The sequence below is a fragment of the Mixophyes fleayi genome, chromosome 1 (assembly GCF_038048845.1).
Source record: "Mixophyes fleayi isolate aMixFle1 chromosome 1, aMixFle1.hap1, whole genome shotgun sequence".
NCBI classification, from domain to species: domain Eukaryota; kingdom Metazoa; phylum Chordata; class Amphibia; order Anura; family Limnodynastidae; genus Mixophyes; species Mixophyes fleayi.
In genome coordinates, this window is record NC_134402.1 from 364,935,882 (window position 1) to 364,961,691 (window position 25,810).

The 25,810-nt window shown below is 40.4% G+C and overlaps 1 protein-coding gene across 1 annotated transcript in view; it reads left to right on the forward strand.

Annotated features, from left to right (window-relative positions):
* Nucleotides 1-25,810, forward strand: part of SRRM4 (serine/arginine repetitive matrix 4) — a 140,296-nt gene that overhangs the window by 63,858 nt on the left and 50,628 nt on the right. The window contains exons 2-3 of the mRNA XM_075178541.1: nt 23,065-23,190; nt 25,088-25,180. Coding sequence (XP_075034642.1) covers nt 23,065-23,190; nt 25,088-25,180 — 219 coding nt within the window. The remainder of the gene's footprint in view (nt 1-23,064; nt 23,191-25,087; nt 25,181-25,810) is intronic.

Sequence of the window (25,810 nt, forward strand, 5' to 3'; positions counted from 1 at the left end):
AACAATTGACCGTCCAACAGTCGTTTGCCATGTTCAAAAAGTAAAACAAAATGTCAACAAATTCAAAAAATTAAACCAAAAGTAAAATCCCCTGTCATAATTTAAAACAAGAGGTATTGACGTGCTAGAACTACTGTAGTGTTTATATGTTATAAACACTACACTTGGAAGTTGGAGGAGGTATTGTGGCCCCGGTACCAAATTTAGTACCGGGGCCACTCCACTATGCAGTCCAGATAGAAGTGTATCAGATATTAAACAACGTTGACTGTTGCTGCAAAATTTTTAAATAATATTGTGGGGAACACTACACTATGCAGTCCATAAACTTTTTTGGTAGAATTCAGACCCGTGGAGGGTTTTTTAATTACATTGTGGCCCCGGTAAAAAATTGTGTACCGGGGCCACCCCACTACGCAGTCAAGAAATTTTTTTTTTGGAATTCAGATCCGTGGAGGTTTTTTTAATTATATTGTAGGGATCACTCCTCTACGCAGTCCAGATACAATTTTTGGTGTAATTAAGACCAGTTCATGGTTTTCTTATTATATTGTGGGGACCACTCCTCTACGCAGTCCAGATACAATTTTTGGTGTAATTAAGACCAGTTGATGCCGGTTTTCCTATTATATTGTGGGGACCACTCCTCTACGCAGTCCAGATACAATTTTTGGTGTAATTAAGACCAGTTGATGGTTTTCTTATTATATTGTGGGGACAACTCCTCTACGCAGTCCAGATACAATTTTTGGTGTAATTAAGACCAGTTGATGGTTTTCTTATTATATTGTGGGGACCACTCCACTACGCAGTCCAGAAAGATACCTCGTTGCAACGTTTTGGACTAATAACAATATTGTGAGCTGTTCAGAATACACTGTAAATTAGTGGAAATGATTGTTATTGAATGTTATTGAGGTTAATAATAGCGTAGGAGTGAAAATAAGCCCAAAAACTTGATTTTTGAACTTTTTATGCTTTTTTCAAAAAAAATCCGAATCCAAAACCTTAAATCCAAACCAAAACCTTTCGGCAGGTGTTTTGCGAAACAAATCCGAACCCAAAACCTCAAGCAAATCCGAATCCAAAACACAAAACACGAAACACCAAAAGTCGCCGGTGCACATCCCTACTGCTTACCCGTACACAGACCTTAGGGGGGCACACAGGGATTTCTGTGCACCTCTTTTTGCATCATGTATTAAGGAGCACAAGACAGGATGGTCATACCAGGATCCTAAACCTGATGTCAGTAGAAAAGGTTACATAATATGAACCGGACAAGAAAACAAATACACTTTTTTTTGTATTGTTTTGATTCACCCCACTGCCTTCCACCATTCAGGTGATGAACTTTACTCATCTCATGGCAGGAATGTCACTTCTTGTTTAAGTTGCTGTCTCATGAGTTGCTACTGCTGCATTCCGCGCTGTAATAACCTGTTAATGTAGCTACGTGAGCAGTGCTACTGTACCGTGTACCTCCCGGACTCAACAAGCTGTTGTCTTGCACTGTGTGCTGCTTTCAAAGCACGGACAACACTACATCAATAGTTTTATAAATAGGGAAAATTTCCCCCTATGTGGATTGCATCCACAATGTACGCATGTTTTTTTTTTTTTTTTAAAAAGATTACAGATCCATGGTCCATTTTCCATTTCAAGATCTATTAATGTAGTGAAACTGTAACACACACCAACCTACAATATACATCTGTTAAAGTGTAATTGACCAGCAAGCCATTGTTTTGCCCATTAATGTCTGCAAGTTGTACAGTCCTCTACTAAGGAATTAGGGTGCTATGAATTGTAATTAGTTTATTGGAGTACTGTGTTACGTGTTATCACCAGTATAAAGAGGATGAACACATTATGTGAAGTTGGATTGTAAGTTATTAAGTAATACGTGTAATTTTCAGCATGCTTCTAGGAACTAGAGACAGTTGACTGTCATCCATTCAAATAACTTAAATGGTTTGCATTGAATTATGAATATAGCATAACTATATGGATAGCATGGTGGCATGAGTTTGATTCCCGACCATGGTCTTATCTTTATAGGGCTTGTATGTTCTCCCCATGTTTGCGTGGGTTTCCTCCGGGTGCTCCGGTTTCCTTCCACACTCCAAAAACATACTAGTAGTTTAATTGGCCGCTATTAAATTGACCCTAGTCTGTGTGTGTGTATGTTAGGGAATTTAGACTGTAAGCTCCAATGGGGCAAAGACTGATGTGAGTAAGTTCTCTGTACAGCGCTGCGGAATTAGTGACGCTATATATATATATAAATGAAGATGACACACACACACACACACACACACACATATATATATATATATATATATATATATATATATATAGAAATTAAAGCGAAATAGGGAATAAACAGAGACTTTGAATCAAGTAAGGATTCATTATTTTGTAATGGTGCATTTGTCTTACTTTTCTGTGTAAACCTGATCTGTCTCCTCGTATTGTACACATGTTGTATAGTAGCTAGATTTCATGGGCCTCACATGGGGCCTCCAACACTATATGTAGTCTAGGTTTACTTGTGTGCATTTGTTTGTAGTCCATTCATCGTGGGCCAATCATATATATCCAGAGCAAAAATACAGCACTCACAGAGAACATTGTTCCCAATTGCAATTCCTAATCTGCCTTTATGGTATATCTTGTAAATAAATGCTTCAGTGACATCCATTTCTTTATATAGCATCCAATTTCATCCACATATCTGCAATAACTGATATAGTAGCAATAGTCTTGACAGTAAAGGTAAATTATAGGAGGGGTGCCTGATTGTATTTATGGGCAGGCATTGAGGTAGTGAATGCTGCACAGTTTACTGTGAGGCTACCAGAGTGCGGAGTGTGTCAGTGGTGACCGACAAGAAGCGACAACCCCTGGTTCAAGGTGTTCTGTTCCTTCTCTCCTCTCCCTGCAGCCTTTCCTGAATGTCCAAATATCAGTGTTCTCTAATATTCAGGCTAACTGCTGCCTTTATTTTCCTACGCATATGTGGTGCCCCAAAGCCCTATTAAACAGCACAGAGAAAGTACATAAACGCTTTTAAAATGCAGGGCTACAAGGGGTTACTAGAGGCTGAGGAAGACACAGTGGGAATGACAGTTGACAGTTGAACTGAAAGTACATACCCAGGAGGATGTGCAGTAAGGAGGAGAGTGTGATATAGCAACAAGAAAGGGAAAGCTGACATGAGAGACTAATCTGCTGCTGGAATTGGTGACATTGCCAGCACACACGACTGGAGAACGGCTGGAGACACACAGTGGGGCGTCCAACACAGTCTCCATGAACTGCAGAACCTTTTCAAGGTAAAATCCTAGCCTGCAGTTTACTGCACACACCCCAGTGTCAGAGGGAAGAGTGATGAGAGAACAGCGCCATCTTGTGACTGAATTGAGCAACAGTCCTGTGTTTTGTTATAATCTTTAACACTGCCTACAGTTTAATATCTACCTTTTAGAGAGAAAGTACCGAGACTTAATCGGGATTATTAGCCCTTCTGGAAAACTCTGCAGGATATTTAAACACTACAAAATTCCTGTGCACAGTTCAACCCAGGACTGAGTGTAAAATATGGTAACGTTACCAGGGATAATATTGGTGCACCAAATGTTTTAGATGAATGTTAATGTTAAGTGATTAACCTAAAAATAGATTTATTGATATTGAAGATGTTATCGCTATTGTGCCTTATATTGACCAGGTGTATATTATATGTTAATGCTATTGTGCTCTATGCTGATCAAACAATTATTTTGTCATTACCATTAAGCTGAAGGGGTCAGTGGCGCGGTGGCTTACCAAAATTATCCTTACCGAATTCTTAATAAACCCAAGTTGTTTGACCAATCCTTGTCCCTTTCATTGAAGTATTTATCTCCTGATCACCGGATACCCGAACAGAAAAGAACCTGACTCATGTCTGGAGGACAAGGTAAGGGAAGGAAATCCCATTCATCTCGACCACCACATAACTTTGGTGTCAAACCGAACAGGATCCGAGTGCATCAGGAGAGTAGTATCCTCAGTGAAAAATGGATCAGCAACCGGCAGGGCCGCAAAAACCAGAACAGGCTGCCCCAGCAGCAAAACCGAATGTGCCCATAACTCTACCGTACTATTTCGGGGCCCCATGGCTCCCGAAGTAGAGTGGAGACGACTACAAGCTACAGGAGACTTCATTCACAGAATTCAAGAAGAAACTGGAATCCATGTTCAGGCTATACACATTGAATGAACAGCAGAAAGTGGAGATCTTAATAGGACAACTCACAGGGTCGGCGCTCAGAGAAGTAATCTCATGGCCGATGGACGACAAGAAAGAAGCAGCACAAGTTTTAAAAAAAAAAATCCGCAACGTTTGAGACAAGAACTCTTCCGGAGTTGAAGATGAAACTATATGATCGCAAGCAACAACCGAACGAGACACTGCGGGACTATGCCCTGAGCCTAAAAGAGATGCTAAGAGCCATTCAGGCAGTGGACAAAGAGGAAGTACGAAACGCGGATAAAGCCCTGACCGTACAGTTCGTAGCCCTGACCGTACAGTTCATAGAAGGAGTCGCCCAAGAAAGCGTTAAGATTCAGCTACGACTGATGAAAGCACAGATGCCAGGCAAAACCTATCGAGAGTTTAAAGAGACCGCCATCGCCATTGTCGGCAACCAACGGGGAAGGGAAGAAGAATACCCAGAATTGATGGGCTTCAGAGAAAGCGCAAGCTCGACGGGAGCCATAGCAAGCAGCACAGAAAAATCAACACGGGCCCAAGAATCGGTAATACAGAGCGGTCAGTATCCCACCGGAGACCCAATGCAAACGCTCAAAAAAGCAAATGGAGAAGCTGGTCGTCGGAATGGTAGAAATCCAGCGAGAGATGCGCCAAAAGGCGAGGCCACCGGCACCCACCTATGGTGAACCAAAGTGGAGGCCCGAAAGACAAAGACCAGCCCGAGGCAGGTGGGAACCACTTTGCGAGTATGTACGGCGATCGCCCAACCAATTCGATAGTCAAGGGCGCCCGATATGCTGCTGGTGCCATGGAATAGGACACATAGAATGAAACTGCGACCAAAACGAACATTTAAACTCCGACACCCCGAGATTGAGGGCCGAATCTCGGGGCGAGCCCCGGGAATAGATCCGGATCCAGAAAACTGGAGGCCTCAGTACATCCCACTTTACCCGTTACAATTAATGGAGTGGAGACCCTGGCTATGCTTGACACGGGGTCGCAGATTACGACCATCCGGCTCCCTACATTCCACAAGTATTGGGGCAAAGAGCAGCTGTTATCACCACCCCCAACCTGGCTGCAGCTGACCCCCAGTAACGGCCTCGAGATTGCGTGTGAAGGGTATTGGGAATCGGACATCCAGATTGGAGCGACCTTGTTGCCAAGACAAGGCTGTCTTGTCACCGCCGCCTCTGAAGGGAACATAGCCCCCATCATCCTGGGGATGAATGTGCTGCAAAGATGCCCGGATGAGCTAGTGGCGACTTTGAAGGGTAAATTAACCCAAGCGGCGTCCCCCGGTCATCAGGCCTTTCAACATACTGTTCGGCTCCTACAAGGTTATCAAAAGTCCGCTGGTCCCCATGTAAAGGTTTTGGGCACTGTCAAGTGGTTTAATGTGCAGAATGGATATGGCTTCATCAACAGAAATGACACCAAAGAAGATGTCTTTGTCCACCAGACAGCAATAAAGTGAAATAACCCACGGAAGTTTCTGCGCAGTGTTGGAGACGGGGAGACTGTGGAATTTGATGTTGTGGGCGGAGAGAAGGGTGCCAAGGCAGCAAACGTGACTGGCCCTGGTGGTGTACCAGTAAAAGGAAGCAGATTTGCACCCTACCGACGAAGGTTTCGCAGACGTTTCAACCGGCCAAGAGGAAAGAATGCTGCAGAATCTGTTGGGGAAGCAAGTGAGCAAGGGAGAGAGAGCAGAGGAAGTGTCCTCTCAGCAGAGACCTGTCCAGCGTAGGCGCTCTCCTCTGTTCTTCTACAAACGGCAGCAGAAAGACTACGACTGGGATGCACAGGCCTGTTGGCTGTCAGAAGGAAACATCGTCCTCAAGAAGAAACATCAAGGGATGACTGGGACGAAGAGCCAGATGATAGAAAAGGGACTTTGCCTCAGCTGCCCACTGACCCTTTCAAGCTACTATTGGCAGTATCAGGATTAGAGATCTTTCTCACTGAAACTGTTGTATATAATGGATATTAAAACTGCTGTCATTAAAAATGTTTGCTATTATAAATGTTGTAGATGTGTGATTTGAGTTGATAAAGAACAACCACCTTTATGTCTTAATGCGTGAGGACACGCACCTGAAAAAGCAGGGGTGAATGTGGTGCCCCAAAGCCCTATTAAACAGCACAGAGGAAGTACATAAATGCTTTTAAAATGCAGGGCTACAAGGGGTTACTAGAGGCTGAGGAAGACACAGTGGGAATGACAGTTGACAGTTGAACTGAAAGTACATACCCCGGAGGATGTGCAGGAAGGAGGAGTGTGTGATATAGCAACAAGAAAGGGAAAGCTGACATGAGAAACTGATCTGCTGCTGGAATTGGTGACATTGCCAGCACACACGACTGGAGAACGGCTGGAGACACACAGTGGGGCGTCCAACACAGTCTCCACGAACTGCAGAACCTTTTCAAGGTAAAATTCTAGCCTGCAGTTTACTGCACACACCCCAGTGTCAGAGGGAAGAGTGATGAGAGAACAGAGCCATCTTGTGACTGAATTGAGCAACAGTCCTGTGTTTTGTTATAATCCTTAACACTGCCTACAGTTTTACATCTACCTTTTAGAGAGAAAGTACAGAGACTTAATCTGTATTATTAACCCTTCTGGAAAACTCTGCAGGATATTTAAACACTACAAAATTCCTGTGCACAGTTCAACCCAGGACTGAGTGTAAAATATGGTAACGTTACCAGGGATAATATTGGTGCACCAAATATTTTAGATGAATGTTAATGTTAAGTGATTTACCTAAAAATTGATTTATTGATATTGAAGATGTTATTGCTATTGTGCCTTATACTGACCAGGTGTATATTATATGTTAATGCTATTGTGCTCTATGCTGATCAAACAATTATTTTGTCATTACCATTAAGCTGAAGGGGTCAGTGGCACGGTGGCTTACCAAAATTATCCTTACCGCATTCTTAATAAACCCAAGTTGTTTGACCAATCCTTGTCCCTTTCATTGAAGTATTTATCTCCTGACCACCGGATATCCGAACAGAAAAGAACCTGACTCTTGTCTGGAGGACAAGGTAAGGGAAGGAAATCCCATTTGTCTCGACCACCACACATACCAACCAAGCCAACTGCAGTAACTGGAGTTGGTCTCATTGTTCTTGTGCTTGTTATCCTGCTGCTGTGTTAGCAAAAGCAAAAAGTGTCAAAAGGTCAGGGCTAGCACCCCATGCAGAATAAATCATGGGGATGCCTTTGGTCACCCCCCTTCTAGATTATTTTGAATGTATCTAGCTAAACTAAAAATCATTGTTAACATCATAGTATATGGTTTTAATTAAAGTATTATAGAACTACATTATTAAGATTAAATTGCTTCATACTTATCAACACTTCAAATCGCCAAGAGGGATACTTAAAATAAACTTCAGTTATTTATGTATAAATGAAAATTAAAAAAGTTTATTAGACATAACCAAAAGCACTACATTAAAATATTTATGCCTAAAATGATCTTTATTGTGTTTCATTTACCTATAGGGCAGGCATAATTACAGGGTGTATTTATAATGCTATATAAAATAGACAATAAAAACAGTAAAGAAATAATAATGGGTATTTGATAGATATACTGTAGAAGACACTAAGGGGGCTGGGGATGTTGGGATGGTTAAACAAGAATTGGAAAGCCAATGTTTATGCTTGTATACATCAAGTTAAATAAAACACGTTCTTCTGTTTTTCTAGTTTACTAACCCATTCATTTGCTGGGGGTTCATTTGAAACTGATTGCTTTAAATACTTAATATTTTACTAGTAGTGCTTAAGGACTGTGATTGAATATCTCTATTATACATCACTCAGAATGGTAGATGTGACCTTGTAATGTATCTAATTTATAGAGACATTTAACTGTATGGGCTGAAATCTGCCGTATTGGTAAGATGGCTCATAATATATGTATACAGAGCGAAGGCAGAATTAAATTAGCACAAACAAATTAGACTGGGTGAATGAAACTGCACCTTTTAACTGTGCCTGCCAAAATCTTACAGCTGGTGTTATACATCCCAATAACGCTCCACAAAGCTTCTGACATATTCAGAGCCACTTGTGAATCAGTGTAATCACAGAGAAAGCCTCTCCCTGATTTGCTATTATAATTTTCCATAACAAACTACAGGAATCCACATGATTAATAATCACAGCTCCACGGAGGGGCTTCCTTCCCTAACTTCACCCTTTATTTAGCATTTTCAGAATTGCCTTGTCGATGGGATTTATTCTAAGAAAATGCAATCAAAACATCATGTTTTCCGCCCCAAGACTTCAGTGGCTAAATTTAGCTCTTGGAAGAAGGTGCAGGGTGGATATATCGCACAAATATTTAACTCGTACATCTTGTTTAGTAGTACAAGGGCTAAAATAAAAACATACTGGACCTGATGAATTCATGTTTGGACGCAAGTCCATTTGCAAGCCGTATGTTGTGTGAAATGGCTCTGTGCATGCTCAGAAACTGAAATTGCGCCAATAAACGCAATTCATGTCTGAACGCAAATGACAGGACTTAAAGGATGGAAAAGAGAGAGGGAAGGGGTGGATGAACGTAGCCCATGTAAAGTAAGTGTGCGCCAACGGAGATACTGATGAAGTGCTGTGTTTCTCTAAAGTCCGTTTTTTTAGTTGTTTCATTTGTACCAGCTAAAGGGCAGGTATAAGTGCTGAATGATAGTGATGACTGTCACGGCATAGTCTTTGCATTAAAAACTACAGGTATGCATGCCATTAGATAGCAAAGAAAATGTTGATGCAAGAAAGACTATATAAACCATTGTATATGTACATTACGCATTAAATGCATCATGATTTATGTCATTAATGTAAGGGGAATTTTTTTTTTATGCCTTGAGATGTGACCTTTCAGTGAACAGATGCTTGTGCGTATACAGCACTCTGTTCTGTCTGTCTACATACAGCAAATAAAGTTTAGGCAGAGTGTACTGACAACGAGATTCAAATTGAAACATATCTTGAGAGCCACTTGGACTTGAATACTGTCGGAACTATGCTCAAGGTCTGTGCTATTTTTAAAAAGGATGCATCCAAACATGAATCAGGCCCACCTTGTGTATAGTTACATAAAAGAACAACCAGAAAACACATTGAACCTTGGATGAGGTACGCAGATTTAACCTAGGCTGACAAGTGTCATAAGGGTTCAGTGCTAGTGGTTATATCAGGTGTGATGCTATACTAGCACAGTGTAATGGAAAATATTGGAGTGGGTTCTGCTAGACTACATTATGAAAGGCCTATCAGGAAATGTAGACCTTAAGGTACACCAATGAGTTCACCTTGTATACTCTATGCAGTACAGTAATCTAAATGCATAATAGCAAGCAATACAGAGATATTTGCAAAGTTGTTGGGGGCCCTGAGTGGGACTGTATCTGTGTTTAAGCTAGCCACCTAATTTGGGTGGTCAAATTGGATAAATCTGCAGTCATGCCATACAATCAGATCCCATGGGAGCCAGATTAATGAGGTTGTCTGACGACTGTACACAGGGGCAAATAGTGGGCATAGGTTGACTAGATTTTCATGCATGCATTTAAATAATCCAATTAATTGCAATCAGATTTTTTAGCCTTGTTGATTGAGGCCAGCGTAGCTCATAATGCATGTTTTGGGTATAAGGACACTTATGATATTACTGGTGTATATAGCCTCTTATTCTCTTTAGGTGAGTTTGCAGGGTCTATGACACACTATATGAGTGACTGGACGAGACAGAGGCAGGGTAAACAACTGCCTAGGTCCTCCACTATTTCTAGAGACACATTACACCTCCTTGTGCCCCCTCCATCCTCATAAGATCTAGCAAGAGCACTTGAACAACCTGAGCGCTCCTACTGGGTCACAGAGCTATGTGAATAGTAAATGTGAAATCATAAATGGGGCTTAATGCAATTTATTCATTCAAATGATAATTATTTGTGTAGCAGTAACCATAAAGTTGGCTGGTTACCTCTCATAACTGCTGATTCAACCTGGAAGTTTTCACAAAGGCTGCTAGGAAAGGAATAAGCAGCAGAACAATATCACATATACCAAAAAAAGTGAGCAAATTAAAATGCTAAGAGTTATGTTTATTTAATGGTCAGATATTTCAAAAGAAAGTTGTTCAATTAGGATTTAATGGAAAATCACACAAAAAATCCTAGAATTAAATAACTCAAACATGGTTGAAGAACGGATGCAACTATGCTAGTAAACAAAGACAATTAATAATTCACTAAGGTGCTCACACTCACTACCAAGCTTAGCCTATATAAAAACAAAAATATTTGTATTTTATTTACTAACCACTTTAAGACATTGGTGGGTCCAAGACAAAGATATTATTAGTGGGCCTACAAATCAATATGCATAACATGAGGAATACATTACAACTGTATTCCGAAATAAGTATATCAAGGTTCCTCAAGAGAGCAGTATAAGAGACAAGTATATAATAATATATATAAATAATTTTACGGTTAGTAATTAGACTTTATGTATTGGGTAGTCGTTAGGTCTAAGGGTAAAGCCTGGAATAGTTCAGATTTACAACTTGGAATAATGATACAGCTATATAAGGGTTAGGGTTTTAACTATTAAGTTAAGGGTCACGTTACTATTTTGTTACCAAGGTGATCTCTTGATCACTTTGGCCTAGTAACTGTTTTGAAAACGGAGAAGTGTAAAAAGTGGTCTCGTGGCTTCTTGGACACCCAATTGAGTTAGAAGCTCCATTAGGGCGTCTGATACCCATACATTATTGCTAGAAAGTGTAACGATGGACCTCCTATTAGACACATATGAAATGCTTCTTTTGCGGCTACTTACAAATGGCTCTGATTAAATATTTTTTCTATACATAGCACTTATACATTTCCTCAGTCAGTTTGTACCTTGGGCTTCAGATGAAAGGGAAGCACCAGAATGTGTTAAAGTTTGGATTAAATAATATTTAGTAGACAATTGGACTGTCAATCATTTAAGTAAGCTATATAGTGAATTCTAATTAGGCCACGGATATAGAAACAAGACAGAAGTATTAGTGTAATTAACCCTGACGGGTTAACTGAAATAACGGAGACTAAGAAATGGTAGGAGAGCTCATTGGGTGCTCTTACAACTTTGCTATTGTCACTAATTGAATAAATATTAGTTGCAGCAGGCTGATTGTGTAAGGAAGTCCTCATATGTAGGGGTGCCTTGCCTCTAATACCCAGTGTGCTTTTTATTATACAATGCTTTTAAAATGAGTCATGTGACCTTTTAACTGAGTATGTACAAGACACATATCTCACAACATTCCTGTTTGGAGAATCAAGATGAATTAGTTCAAACTCCCAATCCACTTAGACCACAAACAGATCCAGCCATGCCATGTTTGTTTCCAACAAGACAGCTGCCATTTTCTGGAAGAGCACATCTCTTTAAGCCTCCAAAATATCTGGACTGCTGGGAGTTTTGAAAACAGATGGAGCCTTATCTTGCTTTTTGCTAAATGCACCTAAGTTGCTAGTGATAATGAGCAAAATACATCAAAATAAGGGGTATGCTACAAGTGAGAGAAAGACAACACACAAAATCATTGTCTTTTTATCTGGGTCTTTGACTGCAGCATGAAATTGTAGCAGACGCTGTTAGTCAATGTTTTGACGGTTAAGAAAACAACATCAGAGAGTGTCAGACTGAAAGCTGTCTGTTAATAAAGTAGTGATGAGATGTGTTCGGGGGTGGCTTCTAATATTCCAGTCACATACTGACATTTCTCAGAGCATCCCGCTAATGCTGAATTCTATATTACTGAACATTTATTTGATGTCACCTTTAAACTAAATGTTTTTTTGTAACTATGCCTTGTCCTTTGAGAAATAGAATTTCATCATGGTTTATCAATAACGCCCACTCAATAGCGGGTTGTAATTGTCTCTCAAGACATTTTTCGAATCTGGAATTAGCCAATGGATATTTCTTTACCGCTGTATGACCACTTTACTTTTAATAAGCCTGTGATTGATCCCTGTAAAGTATTGTATGTTTACTGTTATGCCTTATACTTAAAGTATACACTGATCAGCCAGAACATTAAAACCAAGTGAAGTGAATAACATTGATTATCTTGCTACAATGACACTTGCCAAGGTGTGGGATATATTAGGCAGCAAGTGATCAGTCAGTTCTTAAAGTTGATGTGCTCTAGGCAGGAAAAAGGGGCAAGCTAAGCTACTTTGACAAGGGCCAAATTTGCATGACTGGACGACTGGGTCAGAGCATCTCCAAAACAGCAGGTCTTGTGGGGTGTTCCCGGTATACAGTGGCTCGTACCTACCAAAAGGGCTCCAAGGATGGACAACCAATGAACCTGCGACAGGGTCATAGGCACCCAAGGCTCATTGATGCATGTGGGGAGAAAAGTGCTAGCCTGTCTAGCCCAATCCCACAGATGAGCAACTGTAGTACAAATTACTGAAAAAGTTAATGCTGGCTATGACAGAAAGGTGTCAGAATACACAGTGCATTGCAGCTTGCTGCTCATGGGACTGCGTAGCCACAGGCCAGTCATGCTTATCCCTGTTCACCACCGAAAGTACCTACAATGGGCATGTGAGTGCCACAACAGGACCATAGAGCAATGGAAGAAGGTGGCCTGGTCTAATCAATTATGTTTTCATTTGCATCATGTGGACAGCCAAGGGCACGTGCATCGACAACATCAACATTGTAATCGCAGCCCTCAGACTGCGTGATCACCAGACTGTCTCTGACCCACTAGATTGGCAGGATTATCTTACTGCTTAGCGCTATTCTCCCTCCACACACCATATAGCAACCCATGCTGCATTAATCGCTATTTGCATTCCTTGGCTGAAACATAACTGCAGCAATACACTTAATCACATCTCCTCCAAAGTACGCGAGCACTTAGTGGATCATCCTTTCATATTGTAACTTAGGAGACTTTTTATCTCTTTCCAACTGAGCAGCTCGTACATTTTTACTTTATACTATCCATGTGCATCCATCACTCTCAATATCCATGTGCATCGGTTATCTGGAAAAGAGATGGCATCAGGATGCACTATAGGAAGAAAGCAAGCCGGCGGAGGTAGTGTGATGCTCTGGGCAATGATCTGTTTGCAAACCTTGGGTCATGAAATTCATGTGGATGTTATTTTGATATGTACCACCTACCTAAAATTGTTGCAGACCAAGTACACCTCTTCATAGCAACTGTATTCCCTTATGGCAGTGGTCACTTTCAGCAGAATAATGCGCCCTGCCACACTGCAAATATTGTACAGGAATGGTTTGAGGAACATGACGAAGAGTTCAAGGTGTTGGCCTCCAAATTCCACAGATCTCAATTCCAACAAGCATCTGTGGGATGTGCTAGAATAACAAGTCTGAGTCATTGAGGCCCCACCAGGCAACTTACAGAACTTAAGGATCTGCTGCTGGCGTATTGGTGCCAGATACCACAGGGCACCTTCAGAGGTCTTGTGGCGTACATGCCTTGACAAGTCAGAACTGTTTTGGCAGCACGAGGGGGACCTACTCAATATTAGGCAGATCGGTGTACATTACATACAGTAAGACTAATTCTAAATCATAGTTGTCACGAACGCCCAGCCTGGACCAGATACAGCAATCTGAACAGCTGGCCGTGACTGCCGTCACCTTAGTCACTTAGCAATAAATACACCTTTTCTGCCACCACAAAGGATTTATTATTGTGCCCTTATGTTCACCAGAACCATTTATTAATGTTACATGCTTAAATCACATACACATGTAACATGAGCGTCCCTGGGCTTCGTAACTTCGCAAACAATCATAGAGAATACACTAGATTAAATTTATTTAATCTGAAAAATGTTTCCAAGCCTTATTTACAAAAAATAATAACAAGACATACAATAAGTTTATACAAATGAGTTTTAGAAAATAAAATAGGAAATAAAATCAGAGTACACTTACTAGGTAGACTTGATGTGAGGGAACACAATGGAAAAATATGGGACATTTCAGTCTTGACAGACTCCCCAATGAAAATGCATGAGGGCAGCACAGTGGCCTAGTGGTTAGCACGTCTGCCTCACAGCACTGGGGTCATGAGTTCGATTCCCGACCATGGCCTTATCTGTGTGGAGTTTGTATGTTCTCCCTGTGTTTGCGTGGGTTTCCTCCGGGTGCTCCGGTTTCCTCCCACACTCCAAAAACATACTGGTAGGTTAATTGGCTGCAATCAAAAATTGACCCTAGTCTCTGTCTGTCTCCCTCTCTGTCTGTCTTTGTGTGAGTGTGTGTATATATTAGGGAATTTAGACTGTAAGCTCCAATGGGGCAGGGACTGATGTGAATGAGTTCTCTGTACAGCGCTGCGGAATTAGTGGCGCTATATAAATAAATGATGATGATGATGATGATGATGTAATGTCTCAAGCAGTAAATTTTAAACCCTTCTTACAGGCTCTTCACTCCCACCTTAGGAATTACACTTTCAATTAAGTCAGATTGATTTCCAAAATGACACAGAGCTTTCCAAAGTAAATTATCTATCACTAAGAAATATGTTTGGGCACCTCATAGAATCTTTCACCTCTGCTCGTTCTGCTTAAGTGGTTTACAACTTTGGGGCTTCAAACTCCTACAAGATTCTTATGTATCTTTGTCTGGCTAATTGACACTTGCATAAGTTCAAACTCATGTCATCTAGCAAAGCACATGTTGAGATTACATTACAAGGTTACATCCAATATACATTGTCATACATGAATTCAACAGAAAATAACAATCAGTCATTAGATATATTACAAAATCATCACAATGGTAATTAAAAAAAACCTCTCATTGTGCAATACCAATAATGGTAAATATGAATAAGTTCCTGTAAAAAATGATATGCAGGAATGATTCCCCTCAATTTTTTACTATTGAGCACCTAACCCTTCCCTGATCCCAGATATCCATCTGGACATCCAACTATCCAATAAGTGCATCAGAATTTTTATCTATAAGCCAACTATTGGACGTGTAGATAATATCTGCACCCAGGAGTACAGGAATATGGGAGAGGGGCGGGCCAGCGCTGGTCATTGACTCTGTTTCTCTCTAATCTAGTGCAATTATCCTTGGCCCCAAGATGGGTAAATGAATCACTGTAGTGGACATCGCTGCCACTACAGTGGGCTGCTGGGAGTATCACGTGAGTGACAGGTACCATGGTATAAAGTCATGTGATGGAAGGGACATGACATTGATTCTCTGCAAGTTCATGATAAACTGTCCAATTGATTCTCCCCCAGATTGGGCTGAACCAACCCATGCACATTAATCCATCTCCCTCCAACCTATTCTTCCTTACAGACCATCATTTATTTTATAAAGCACAAATACATAATAAATAATTACAAGTTATCTGTGTTAAGGTTGAGTTGACTTCCAGGCAGTGGCATCTAAAGTCTCACACAAGCTCTACAGTACAGACCTGAGTATAGTTAATTCATTGTGACTGACCTGACTGATTAATGGCCAGAACTGACTGCTGTTGCAGGAGACTCTTCCTGATTGAGATCCAGGGTAATGCATGTAGACGAGATACATAGGGATCTGGATTGCCAGGAGAGAAACACTACTGTAATATTTCGGTCCCATTGTCTAAGGTACCATGTATAACTACATGTTATGAATGGCCAAAATTTGCACCCCTTGACACTCTGTGAGTCCCTCATGGATACCCATGGCTTTGTCCACATGGCTTTACATTTTTCCTTAATAATTTTTCCATTATCACCCCAATGTGACATTAACTATTGAAGATTTCTCTAAGGAAAAGCAGACATGCTATTTGCTTTTCTTCAATGAACTTCAGCAACCAATCAGAGTTCACTAAACTTCAGTCTGTGATTGGCTGAACTACCTAAGTTTTTTATTGAACACTCTAAAATAAAATGTCACATGTCAGCCATGACCAACACTGTATTAACACTATGTTAGATTAGAGGGCATCAAAGGTGGGCTCTTTATTAAATTGCTCAGAGGGGACAGTGCATTGTATTACTGGGCATTAAGGGAAGTTTCACAGTGTGCGACTACATACTAGAGATGTTCACTGACTCCTGTGTTCTCGTTTTGGTTTTGGTTTTGGATCTGGATTAGCTTCATGATTTAGTTTTGGTTTTGGCAAAACCGCCCTCGTGTGTTTTGGTTTTGGTTTTGGATCTGTATTTTTTAGAAAAATAGCTAAAATATGCTAAAATCACATAATTTTTCTTGTTTGTTGCTCCTAAATTATTATTAATCTCAATAACACTAATTTCAAGTCATTTGCAGTCAATTTTGACCACCTCACAGGTCACAATATTATTTTCATACACTTTCAAACAAAGACTGCAGCAGTTCTTACCAGTGATAAGAAGGCCATTGTCATGCCTAGGCATAAGACCACAAAATCCACCTCTTATGTGTGGAATTATTTTTAACTAAATTCTGACAACAGTTGTCTAGCTTTTGAAGCATTGTAAAACCACAGGCAGTAGAGGTAGGTACCTTAACCATCTAGGATCCTCATCCATGTTACGCCATTTGAAGCAAGTTCATGGAAAGCTCTTGGGAAAATCAGAAACTTATGCTAAAAAAATAACAACAAGCAGTCCAGCATCAGATACCTCCCTTCTCTCATCTAGATCCCAGCACCTGCAATCTACACCCGCAACACTTTCATCATCAATATCCTCACAAGTGTTCTGAGTTAGTCCTGCATCCAAGTTGCTAATGCAGGACTCCTCAGACGAATCCTTGAGCTTTATGCCCACTGCTGCTGCTTCTGCTGCTAGGGGTGGATCTTCATCCCAGAAGCAGACCAAGAAGAAGACTACTAGTAGTTTACAACAATTGACTGTTAAACAATCCTTAGCCAGTATGAAAGCTGTCACCCAGTCGCAAAGCAGATCACAGGCGCCATGGCAACTATGCTAGTATTAGATCTGCGTCCAATTCTCTTGGAAAACTAATAAGCTCCTTTGGATTTCAGTATCATCTCTACGCGTATGATACACAAATTTATCTATCCTCTGCTGATCTTTCATCATCTGTGTTGTCTCATGTTACTGACTGTCTTTTTGCCATTTCATCTTGGATGTCTTCTCACCAACTCAAACTCAATCTTTCAAAAACTGAATTAATAATATTCCCACCCAAAAACAGAAGTTTCCTGCCTGACATTTCTATTTCTGTTGATAACAAGACCATAAATCCCACCCCGCAAGCTCGTTGCCTAGGTGTAATCCTTGATTCACAACTGTCGTTTATTCCCCACATCAACTCTATATCTAAATCATGTTACATACACCTTAAGAACATTTCCAGAATACGCACATATCTGATACAAGACACCGCAAAAGCATTAATTCATGCACTCAACATCTCCCGCATCGACTATTGCAATTCCCTCCTTACTTGTCCTCCCAAAGTCAGACTTGAACCCCTACAATGTATTTTGCACGCAGCGTCTAGATTGATTTTCCTTACTAACCGTTATTCCTCTGCTGAGCCATTCTGTCAGTCTCTACATTGGCTGCCTGTATATCAATAAATCCAATATAAAATTATTCTACTAACATACAAGGCCATCAACAAAATTGCACCGACATACATTTCCTCACTTGTCTCAAAATATCTCCCTACTCGACAACTCCATTCTGCACAAGATCTACGTCTCTCTTCCACTCTCATCACATCCTCCCATTCTCGGTTACAGGATTTTTTATGTGTTGCACCCACTTTGTGAAATTCCCTCCCACGCATAATAAGACTTTCCTCTAGTCTTCAAACCTTCCAGTGTTCACTGAAAACCCACCTCTTCAGACAAGGTTATGATATTCCTCAACCACCATCTTAATTTCCCTAGATTACCCTATTACCATCCTCTACACTGCTAACGCAAGACAACAACCCTCTGACCAACATTGCAACACACATAGCCCACTCAATACTTTTACCTTTGCGTTCTAGCTGGTCCATTGTGCAATATGATATAGCACATGCCCTTGTGTTTCTAACTCCCATTGTCCTATAGATTGTAAGCTTGCGAGCAGGGTTCTCTTACCTCTCTGTCTGTATGTATTACCCAGTATTGTCTTATCAGTGTTTGTTCCCAATTGAAAAGCGCTACGGAATTTTCTGGAGCTATTTAAATAAATGTTGATGATGATGATGATGATGATGAATATCCACTATTAATGCAGCTAGCTTTAGATAATTACTTGAGGTCTTGTGTCCCCGTTACCAAATTCCATCACGACACCATTTTACTAGAAAAGCTATTCCTCACCTCTACCAGAAGGTTCGTAAAAATGTAATTATTGGGCTACAAAATGCCATTCTACCCACTGTACACTTAGTCACAGATATGTGGACAAGTGGAACTGGGCAAATTAAATATTATATAACTGTGACAGCCCACTGGGTTCGTGATTCGCCTTCACCAGCAGGAAAAGCAGCAGCATGTACCCAAGTACGTCACATTTTTCAGAGGCAGGCTACTCTGTGTATCATCTGCTTCATTAAGAGGCATATTATTCTTATTATAATTATTATCATAGATTTCTATGGCATCACAGTGCTCAACAGTGCCGTACAGTAGGGAAGACTAGGCCATACATAAAACAAGATTTACGTAAAACAAAAACAGACAAGGCAGACAAAATGAATGGAGACATGAAAACAAAGGGTATGGAGGACTCTGCTGATTAGTAAGCTTGCATTCTAAAGGGAAGAGGGCACAGCTGAAACAAGAGGAGCGAGTGTGGCTCAGAATGGAGATTGGGATAGTTGTGAGGGTGCATTAGTGGGAATAGTGTTATCAAGGATAAGGTCACCTCTAAAATAAAGATGGGTTTTCAAAGAGCATCTAAAGATTTGAAGGCTGTTGGAAAGTCTGATTGAGCGAAGTAGGGAATTCCATAAGTGGGGAGCAGCACAGGAGAAGTCTTGAAGGTGGGAGTGAGAGGCGGTTATCAGAGACGAGACAAGGCGCAGGTCAGAGGTAATACCGCTGACAACCTGTTTGAAAAACTAAGGGATGTCATTGCAACATGGCTTATGCTGCTTGGACTCTCCTGAGGATATGTGATTTCTGATAACGCCCCCAATATTGTTAGAGCATTACAGTGGAGGGAATTCCATCACATTCCCTGTTTTGCTCACACAATCAACTTGGTGGTACAGAACTTTTTAAAAAAAATGACAATGACATGCAGGCGATGCTGTCTGTGTCCCGAAATATTTAAGGTCATTTTCGGGATTCTGCAACCGTATGTAGGAGAATGCAGCAGCTGCAAGAAGAATAGAATTTAGGGGGAATGTACTTTAGCCCAGCGCAGTGAAAAATTCTTTCCGTGTTGTGCAAGCTGCTGAAACCATTCGAAATAGTCACCTGTGAAGAGAGTGCAGGCACTTTTAGCTTGAGTCAAGTGATTCCCCTAATTAGACTTTTTGAAAAGCAGCAAGAGAAATTGAAGGAGGAAATGAAACAAAGCAATTCCGCTAAATATGCTGGACTTGTAAATTAAGTACTTTATTCGCTTCACCGGGATCCAACAGTTATCAACATCTTGACATCGGATCAGTACATTTTGGTAACTGTGCTTGATCCTAGGTTTAAGGGCTATGCCTTTTCTTTCTTTCCAACTGACCCATATCTCAAGAGATGCAATGAGGTCCTGGTCAGCAAATTGACAGCTCAAGTGGTACATTACACAATGACGTCTCCTCCTTCAGTTTCTCTGGAAATTGCTGCTAGGAAAAAACTTAGCTTTCCCAAAACACCCAGTGGTGATGCAGATGAGTCTGCAAAACATTTTGACATTTGGTTTGGTCTAAAAGAGTTGCCCAAAAATCATGACAGCTCTGTCGTAAAATTAACTACAAATTCCATGAGGAAAGCCATTACCGGCAATTACATCAAAGTACAGAGACTTCTGTGATGGTGGATTACAGCAAGGATATATTAGTATTGTTTGAGGATGATGTACACACTGTTGAGGGTGAATATGATGACAGTGTAGATTGCAGGTGCTGAGATCTAGCTGAGAGAAGGGAGCTAGTTGATGCTGGTATGCTTGGTAATATTTTGGGTAGAATGGCATGTAGGCAATTTTATGTTTTTCTACAGTAAGCTTTCACCTTTATTAGAGAGGTGTTTTTTTCTTTAAAAAGGTACAAGCTTTTTATTTACATTTTTGTTTCTCTGACTTAAAACCACTATGCACTTGAAAATAGACTTTCGCACATGATGTAGAGGGATTAGTATGATCATGACTGAGACTGGAGAGTGACAAGAACAATGCCACCCCTCCTATTTCTGTATGAGCTATGGCACAGTAGAATGTCACTGGAGACTTTTAAGAACGCTGACAGCCCTATTATTACAATTTCTGTTTCAGCACTGAACCCTGCCACCTCTCCTGTTTCTGAGTGAGCTACGGTACAGTAAAATGCAACTGCAGATTTAGACCAAGACTGCCAGCCCTATTATTTCTATTTCAGCAATGACAATTAGCAATGGAGCTCTCCAGAATGTAACTGGAGACTTTGAAGAACACTGCTACTCCTCCTCTTTCTATTCTACTTATGACGCTGCCCAACTGCTCTACAGACTGGCAAGAACTGTGCTACCCTTTCTGTGTCCATCTGTGAAATGGTGCTGGATTGCCGTGAAGGACGGTACTTATAGAATCCAAAACTCACGAGATCCGACGACGTAACGATGACGTTTTGCCTCATTTTCAATTCCGAGGGCCGCGCTAAAATATTGAGCTGGCTCGGGCTGGTACTCAGATCTGCTAGGTTATGGTGTGTTAGGTTCTCGGGGAACCGAGCCTGAGCATCTCTGCTACATACATTTCACAGGCTTTTTATAAGCACAACCATGTCAGGCAAACCATCCACACAACTTTTGGACATAACCATTTTTTATACTGCACATTTAGGCCCTGGAAAAGCCTACTTGTTTTTACAGGTGGAGACATAATTAAATTAAATGATAGCTCTAGACTTCCCAGATATCTGGTCCCATCTTGTAAAAAAACAGGTCATGCTTTTAAAAAATGTTGCTTGTTCAACTCATTGGGCTAGTCATTTTATCTAGACATATCATCTGTAAAATATAACAGTATTTTTCTGTGGGTTTGTAGGTGGAACTGGGTAATTTCTGCACAAATCTAGAAGAGAGGGTACTATTATTCTGCAAATTATCATTACACAAAGGGATCTGGGGGTAAATTTATCAAGCTGTGGGTTTGAAAAAGTAGAGATGTTGCCTATAGCAACCAATCAGATTCTAGTTATTTATTTAGAACATTCTAGAAAATGACAGCTAGAATCTGATTGGCTTCTATAAGCAACATCTCCACTTTCTGAAACCCGCAGCTTGATAAATTTACCCCCTGGTCTGAATAATAATGATAAGCATAAGATTAGCAACATTTACATACTGGTTTGTGTAGACAAATTGCAAAAGTATTCACAGTTATGTTACTTGCATTAGGACATTTCTCCTTAGGGAAAACCATGATCTGCCTCTGAAACCATGTCACTCCTGTAGCCAGTTCTCCATCTCTCATTCTCCCTCCTCTAAACCCACATCTGCACCATATAACTGCTTTATCCTTCACCCAAACATCTATCAAACCTCACTGTGCTGTCAGCTCTACCAACAACAGAATTCCTTCATGCTAACGTCTGTCAACCTTTTTCCACCTTCATAACGCTACCAAGGCTTGCTTCAAAACATTGTCATTCATTGTTAGTGGGATAGATGAAGACGAGCAACTGATTAGGACTGAGAAAGGTGACAAACAGCAGAAGAAAATATGGAGACAATTTTAAGCATGGCTTGGGGTGGTTCTGCAGCTTGGATTAGTGATAGATATTTAGTAAGGAGGTTTTGCATATAGAGGATGTGTTATATTATCTTCTCTCTGACCTCCCAACTCCATTATATGTCTAACCTAAATATCAAATAAGTATGTGGCTTGTATCTCTTAATATATATTTTATACACAGAATAGGGGGTTCTAGCATGCTTCGCTGTGCTTGGTTGCTTCACGTTGATAATGACAAAAATTATAAATTATGTATTATTTTGAATGATAATATGGTATTGTGGCTTTATATACTGGATTCCTATATACTTGAGGACACCAATCTGACATGGGGGTATATTTACTAAACTGCGGCTTTGAAAAAGTGGCAACATTGCCTATAGCAACCTATCAGATTCTTTTTATCATTTATTTACTACATTCTACAAAATGACAGCTAGAATCTGATTGGTTGCTATACCTTTTCAAACCTACAGTTTAGTAAATATATTCTATGGTGTTTGTTCAATTCTGGAAGGCACATCTGGCTTCCTGTTTGAAGTAGAACAGTTATATGATCCTATTCTTACTAAAACTGCTGCAATAATCAGTATTTCAAGTTTAAAATTCACAGTAGTGATGACTGTGACTATACTGGGAACACCTGTCCGTTCAGATAGAAACTTACGTAATGCAGATCCAATGCAATCTTACTCTGATTTAGAGATGTCCATTGTATTTTTAACTTTAAAAAATATTGATATGTTTTTCTACTCAACCTCATCCCTGTTTTTTTAAATAAAATCTGAACCCAGTCTCTGGTTATTTAATTTCATTCTGGGTCCTACCACACCACTCTGATATCAGAATATATTTGTTTTTTTCCCTCTTTGTAGTGACAATGTGAAGTGCCCACCGATTCCAGACATAGAGACGAAACATGAGAAGCAAAATGGAAATTTGGAGAATGGGCGTACAACAGACAGGCTTGGGAGAGAGCTCAGCCCGCCCCAGAAAAATAGGTAAGAGAACAAAGGTTTCAGAGGAAATTACGTACAGCTCTGAATCACATTGTGACCCTTCTAAACTTAGCAATTAAAAGCAGACTGAGTCCTGACACGTCTTGTATTGAATGGGCCTAATTATATAAAATGTCAATTTGATGACCTGACAGTGAAACATGAAATATCATTATACCTTAAATGGTATTGAAAGCACATGAGTTCTAAGCCCATCCATCTTTATGACATTGCTGGATGTCAGAAAAGCTTTTGAGAAAGCCTGGATAAAACAATTTCCTTGATAAGCCTCTGAAGTCAGCTATTTGCTGACCTCCAAACCTGGTGTGATGGGAGAATTCAGCTTTCACAGCCAAGACAGCTACGTGAGCACTTGGCTCCATGCTTACTACCATTATAACCACAATTCAAACCTTTTTTGTTGTTACAATGTTGAGGACAGTTTTAAGATAGGGGGTATACAGCACTTTAAAAAGGGAATTGTGGTTTTAGAACAGAAATTTGTGTTCCGAGACATAAATTCCTTGCAGGATGAAGGCTGCAGCAGAGAGGAAACTGATTCCCATGTGCCGCTATCAGTTCTTGTTTTGTTTGATGGCTTCTAACAAATACACCTGACACCAGCTGGGTCATGTGGTGAAACTAGCGCATGAGAACAGATAAGCTGTTTTAGTGAAACATCTAGCTGCACAAGCCTAAATGTATAGAATCCAGTGTAGCAGGTACAAGCAGATTTAAGGAGTGTGCCCACCTCCTTCCTTTCTCCAAGAAGTGAAACTTTGAAGTCTATAGTCTTTTCGTTAGGTCACATATTTCTTTGTATTATTGTAAGTCCCCCCAATTTTCATAACTCTTACGGGAAGATTGAATTCAAAGAGATGTGTCTCCAGATCAGTCCACAGAGATACACTCTGTTGAGGCCAGGGCCGCCAAGAGAAATTTCGGACTCCTTGAGGCCCCTTCCATAGCAACCAACACAGGACAGGGCCACACCAATCTATAGAGGAGCATGTGTGCAGTCGTACATAGCAGTGATGTCCAGCGGCACATCGCAGCCAATTGAGACTTCCCATAAGGGGCAAATTATGGTACAGAAAGATTCTTACCATTAACATCCCACAGAGACCCATCGTGCAAGGTTCCTACAGGATTTCACCGCTAATTGTCCCTTACAGTAAATGCTGTACACTAATAAATAGCAGAGGAGGAAACCTATACATGCAGTAAAACCAGAACTGCTCATCACTTTGTTAAAATAGTAAAAGCAGGAAAAACAATAATATTTCTCAAAATCACTGAAAGGACATATCCAAAACAAAATAGTTTTTATAATGTCTTCTCTGTCTTGGCAGCAATGTTTGTTAAGCGTTTTATATGTTTATAGAAATTATGGATAGAGATTTTCCCTCTTTGGTCATATAATATGGCTGCCACTCAATTGCCATAATACTTTCACCCGCATATTAAACTCAAAGACTCATCATGCCCCCGACTGCTATAAGACTCCCTTTTCCACAGAGTCAGCAGAAACAGTTTTTGCAGACTGATTAATGTCCACAGCCATTTAACATACATACAAGATATTATAAAGAGTCTTTATTCCATAGAGCGGAATACAATACAGCTATGTTGTTCTGTTGAAGTTGACTAGATGAACTGCATCCTACTGAGCATAAACTTATGTGACGGCTTCCAGGGAATGAGGTAAACCAAATTTCTACATGCAGTGGGGTGCGGGTGTTGGTCAGAAACTGGAACACCCCGTTAAGAAGGTGACAGTCTTAGTGTATTATGTGTGGTAGGGGGATCTTAGTTTACAGGCCTGTATTATGATTTATTTATGGCCTACAGGATTAGGCTATAGTAATCTTAACCAAGGATGACCTTCTCTTATGTTTAGGGATAGCTTCTCAGAAGCAGAACAGCTCAGCCCTTCACCACCTCCTAAAGAAAAGAAGAAGAAGAAAAAATCAGTGCACAAAAAAAGAAAAAGGTTGGTGCCAGAGGTTGTATAACAATATCATGGTTGATACTGTTCCATGGATCACATGAATCCAGCTGTGCAGATATCCCTGCTTGATTTATGTTTTATTATGGCTATACCATGCACATGAGATATTTCCTAAATACACATTCATTTATTGAGAAGAAAGGAGGAAAACTGTGGTGCAAACAAAAAAGGGTAAATTTACATACAATTATATATCGCATACTTTCGCAACATTAATAAACAAATATGATTACTTATCCCTTCTGAAGATATAATTCTGTCCCACATTTTTCTCTACTGTTTTTCATTTTAGATTGTGTATGCAAATTAATAAGGGGCAATGTGTTCAATATAATATATATTAGGCTTAGGACACCTGTGGTTCTCCAGCAGTTGGGAAACCGTCCACAAGTCCTGTTGTATCCTACTAGTTGAGTGGTTATTTCTCTCCTCCTTGAAAGACTGAAGAAGTTGAACCATTAGTTCATTTCAAATAGTTGTCAATTGAAAAAGATGATGCCTTTGGTGGACAGTCCCCATTCACAACTGCCAAAATTATACCTAGAGGCACCACTCATTCAATAGATGCAGAGCGAAGAAATAGAAGCACAAGTTCCTTTCAAGCAGTAATAG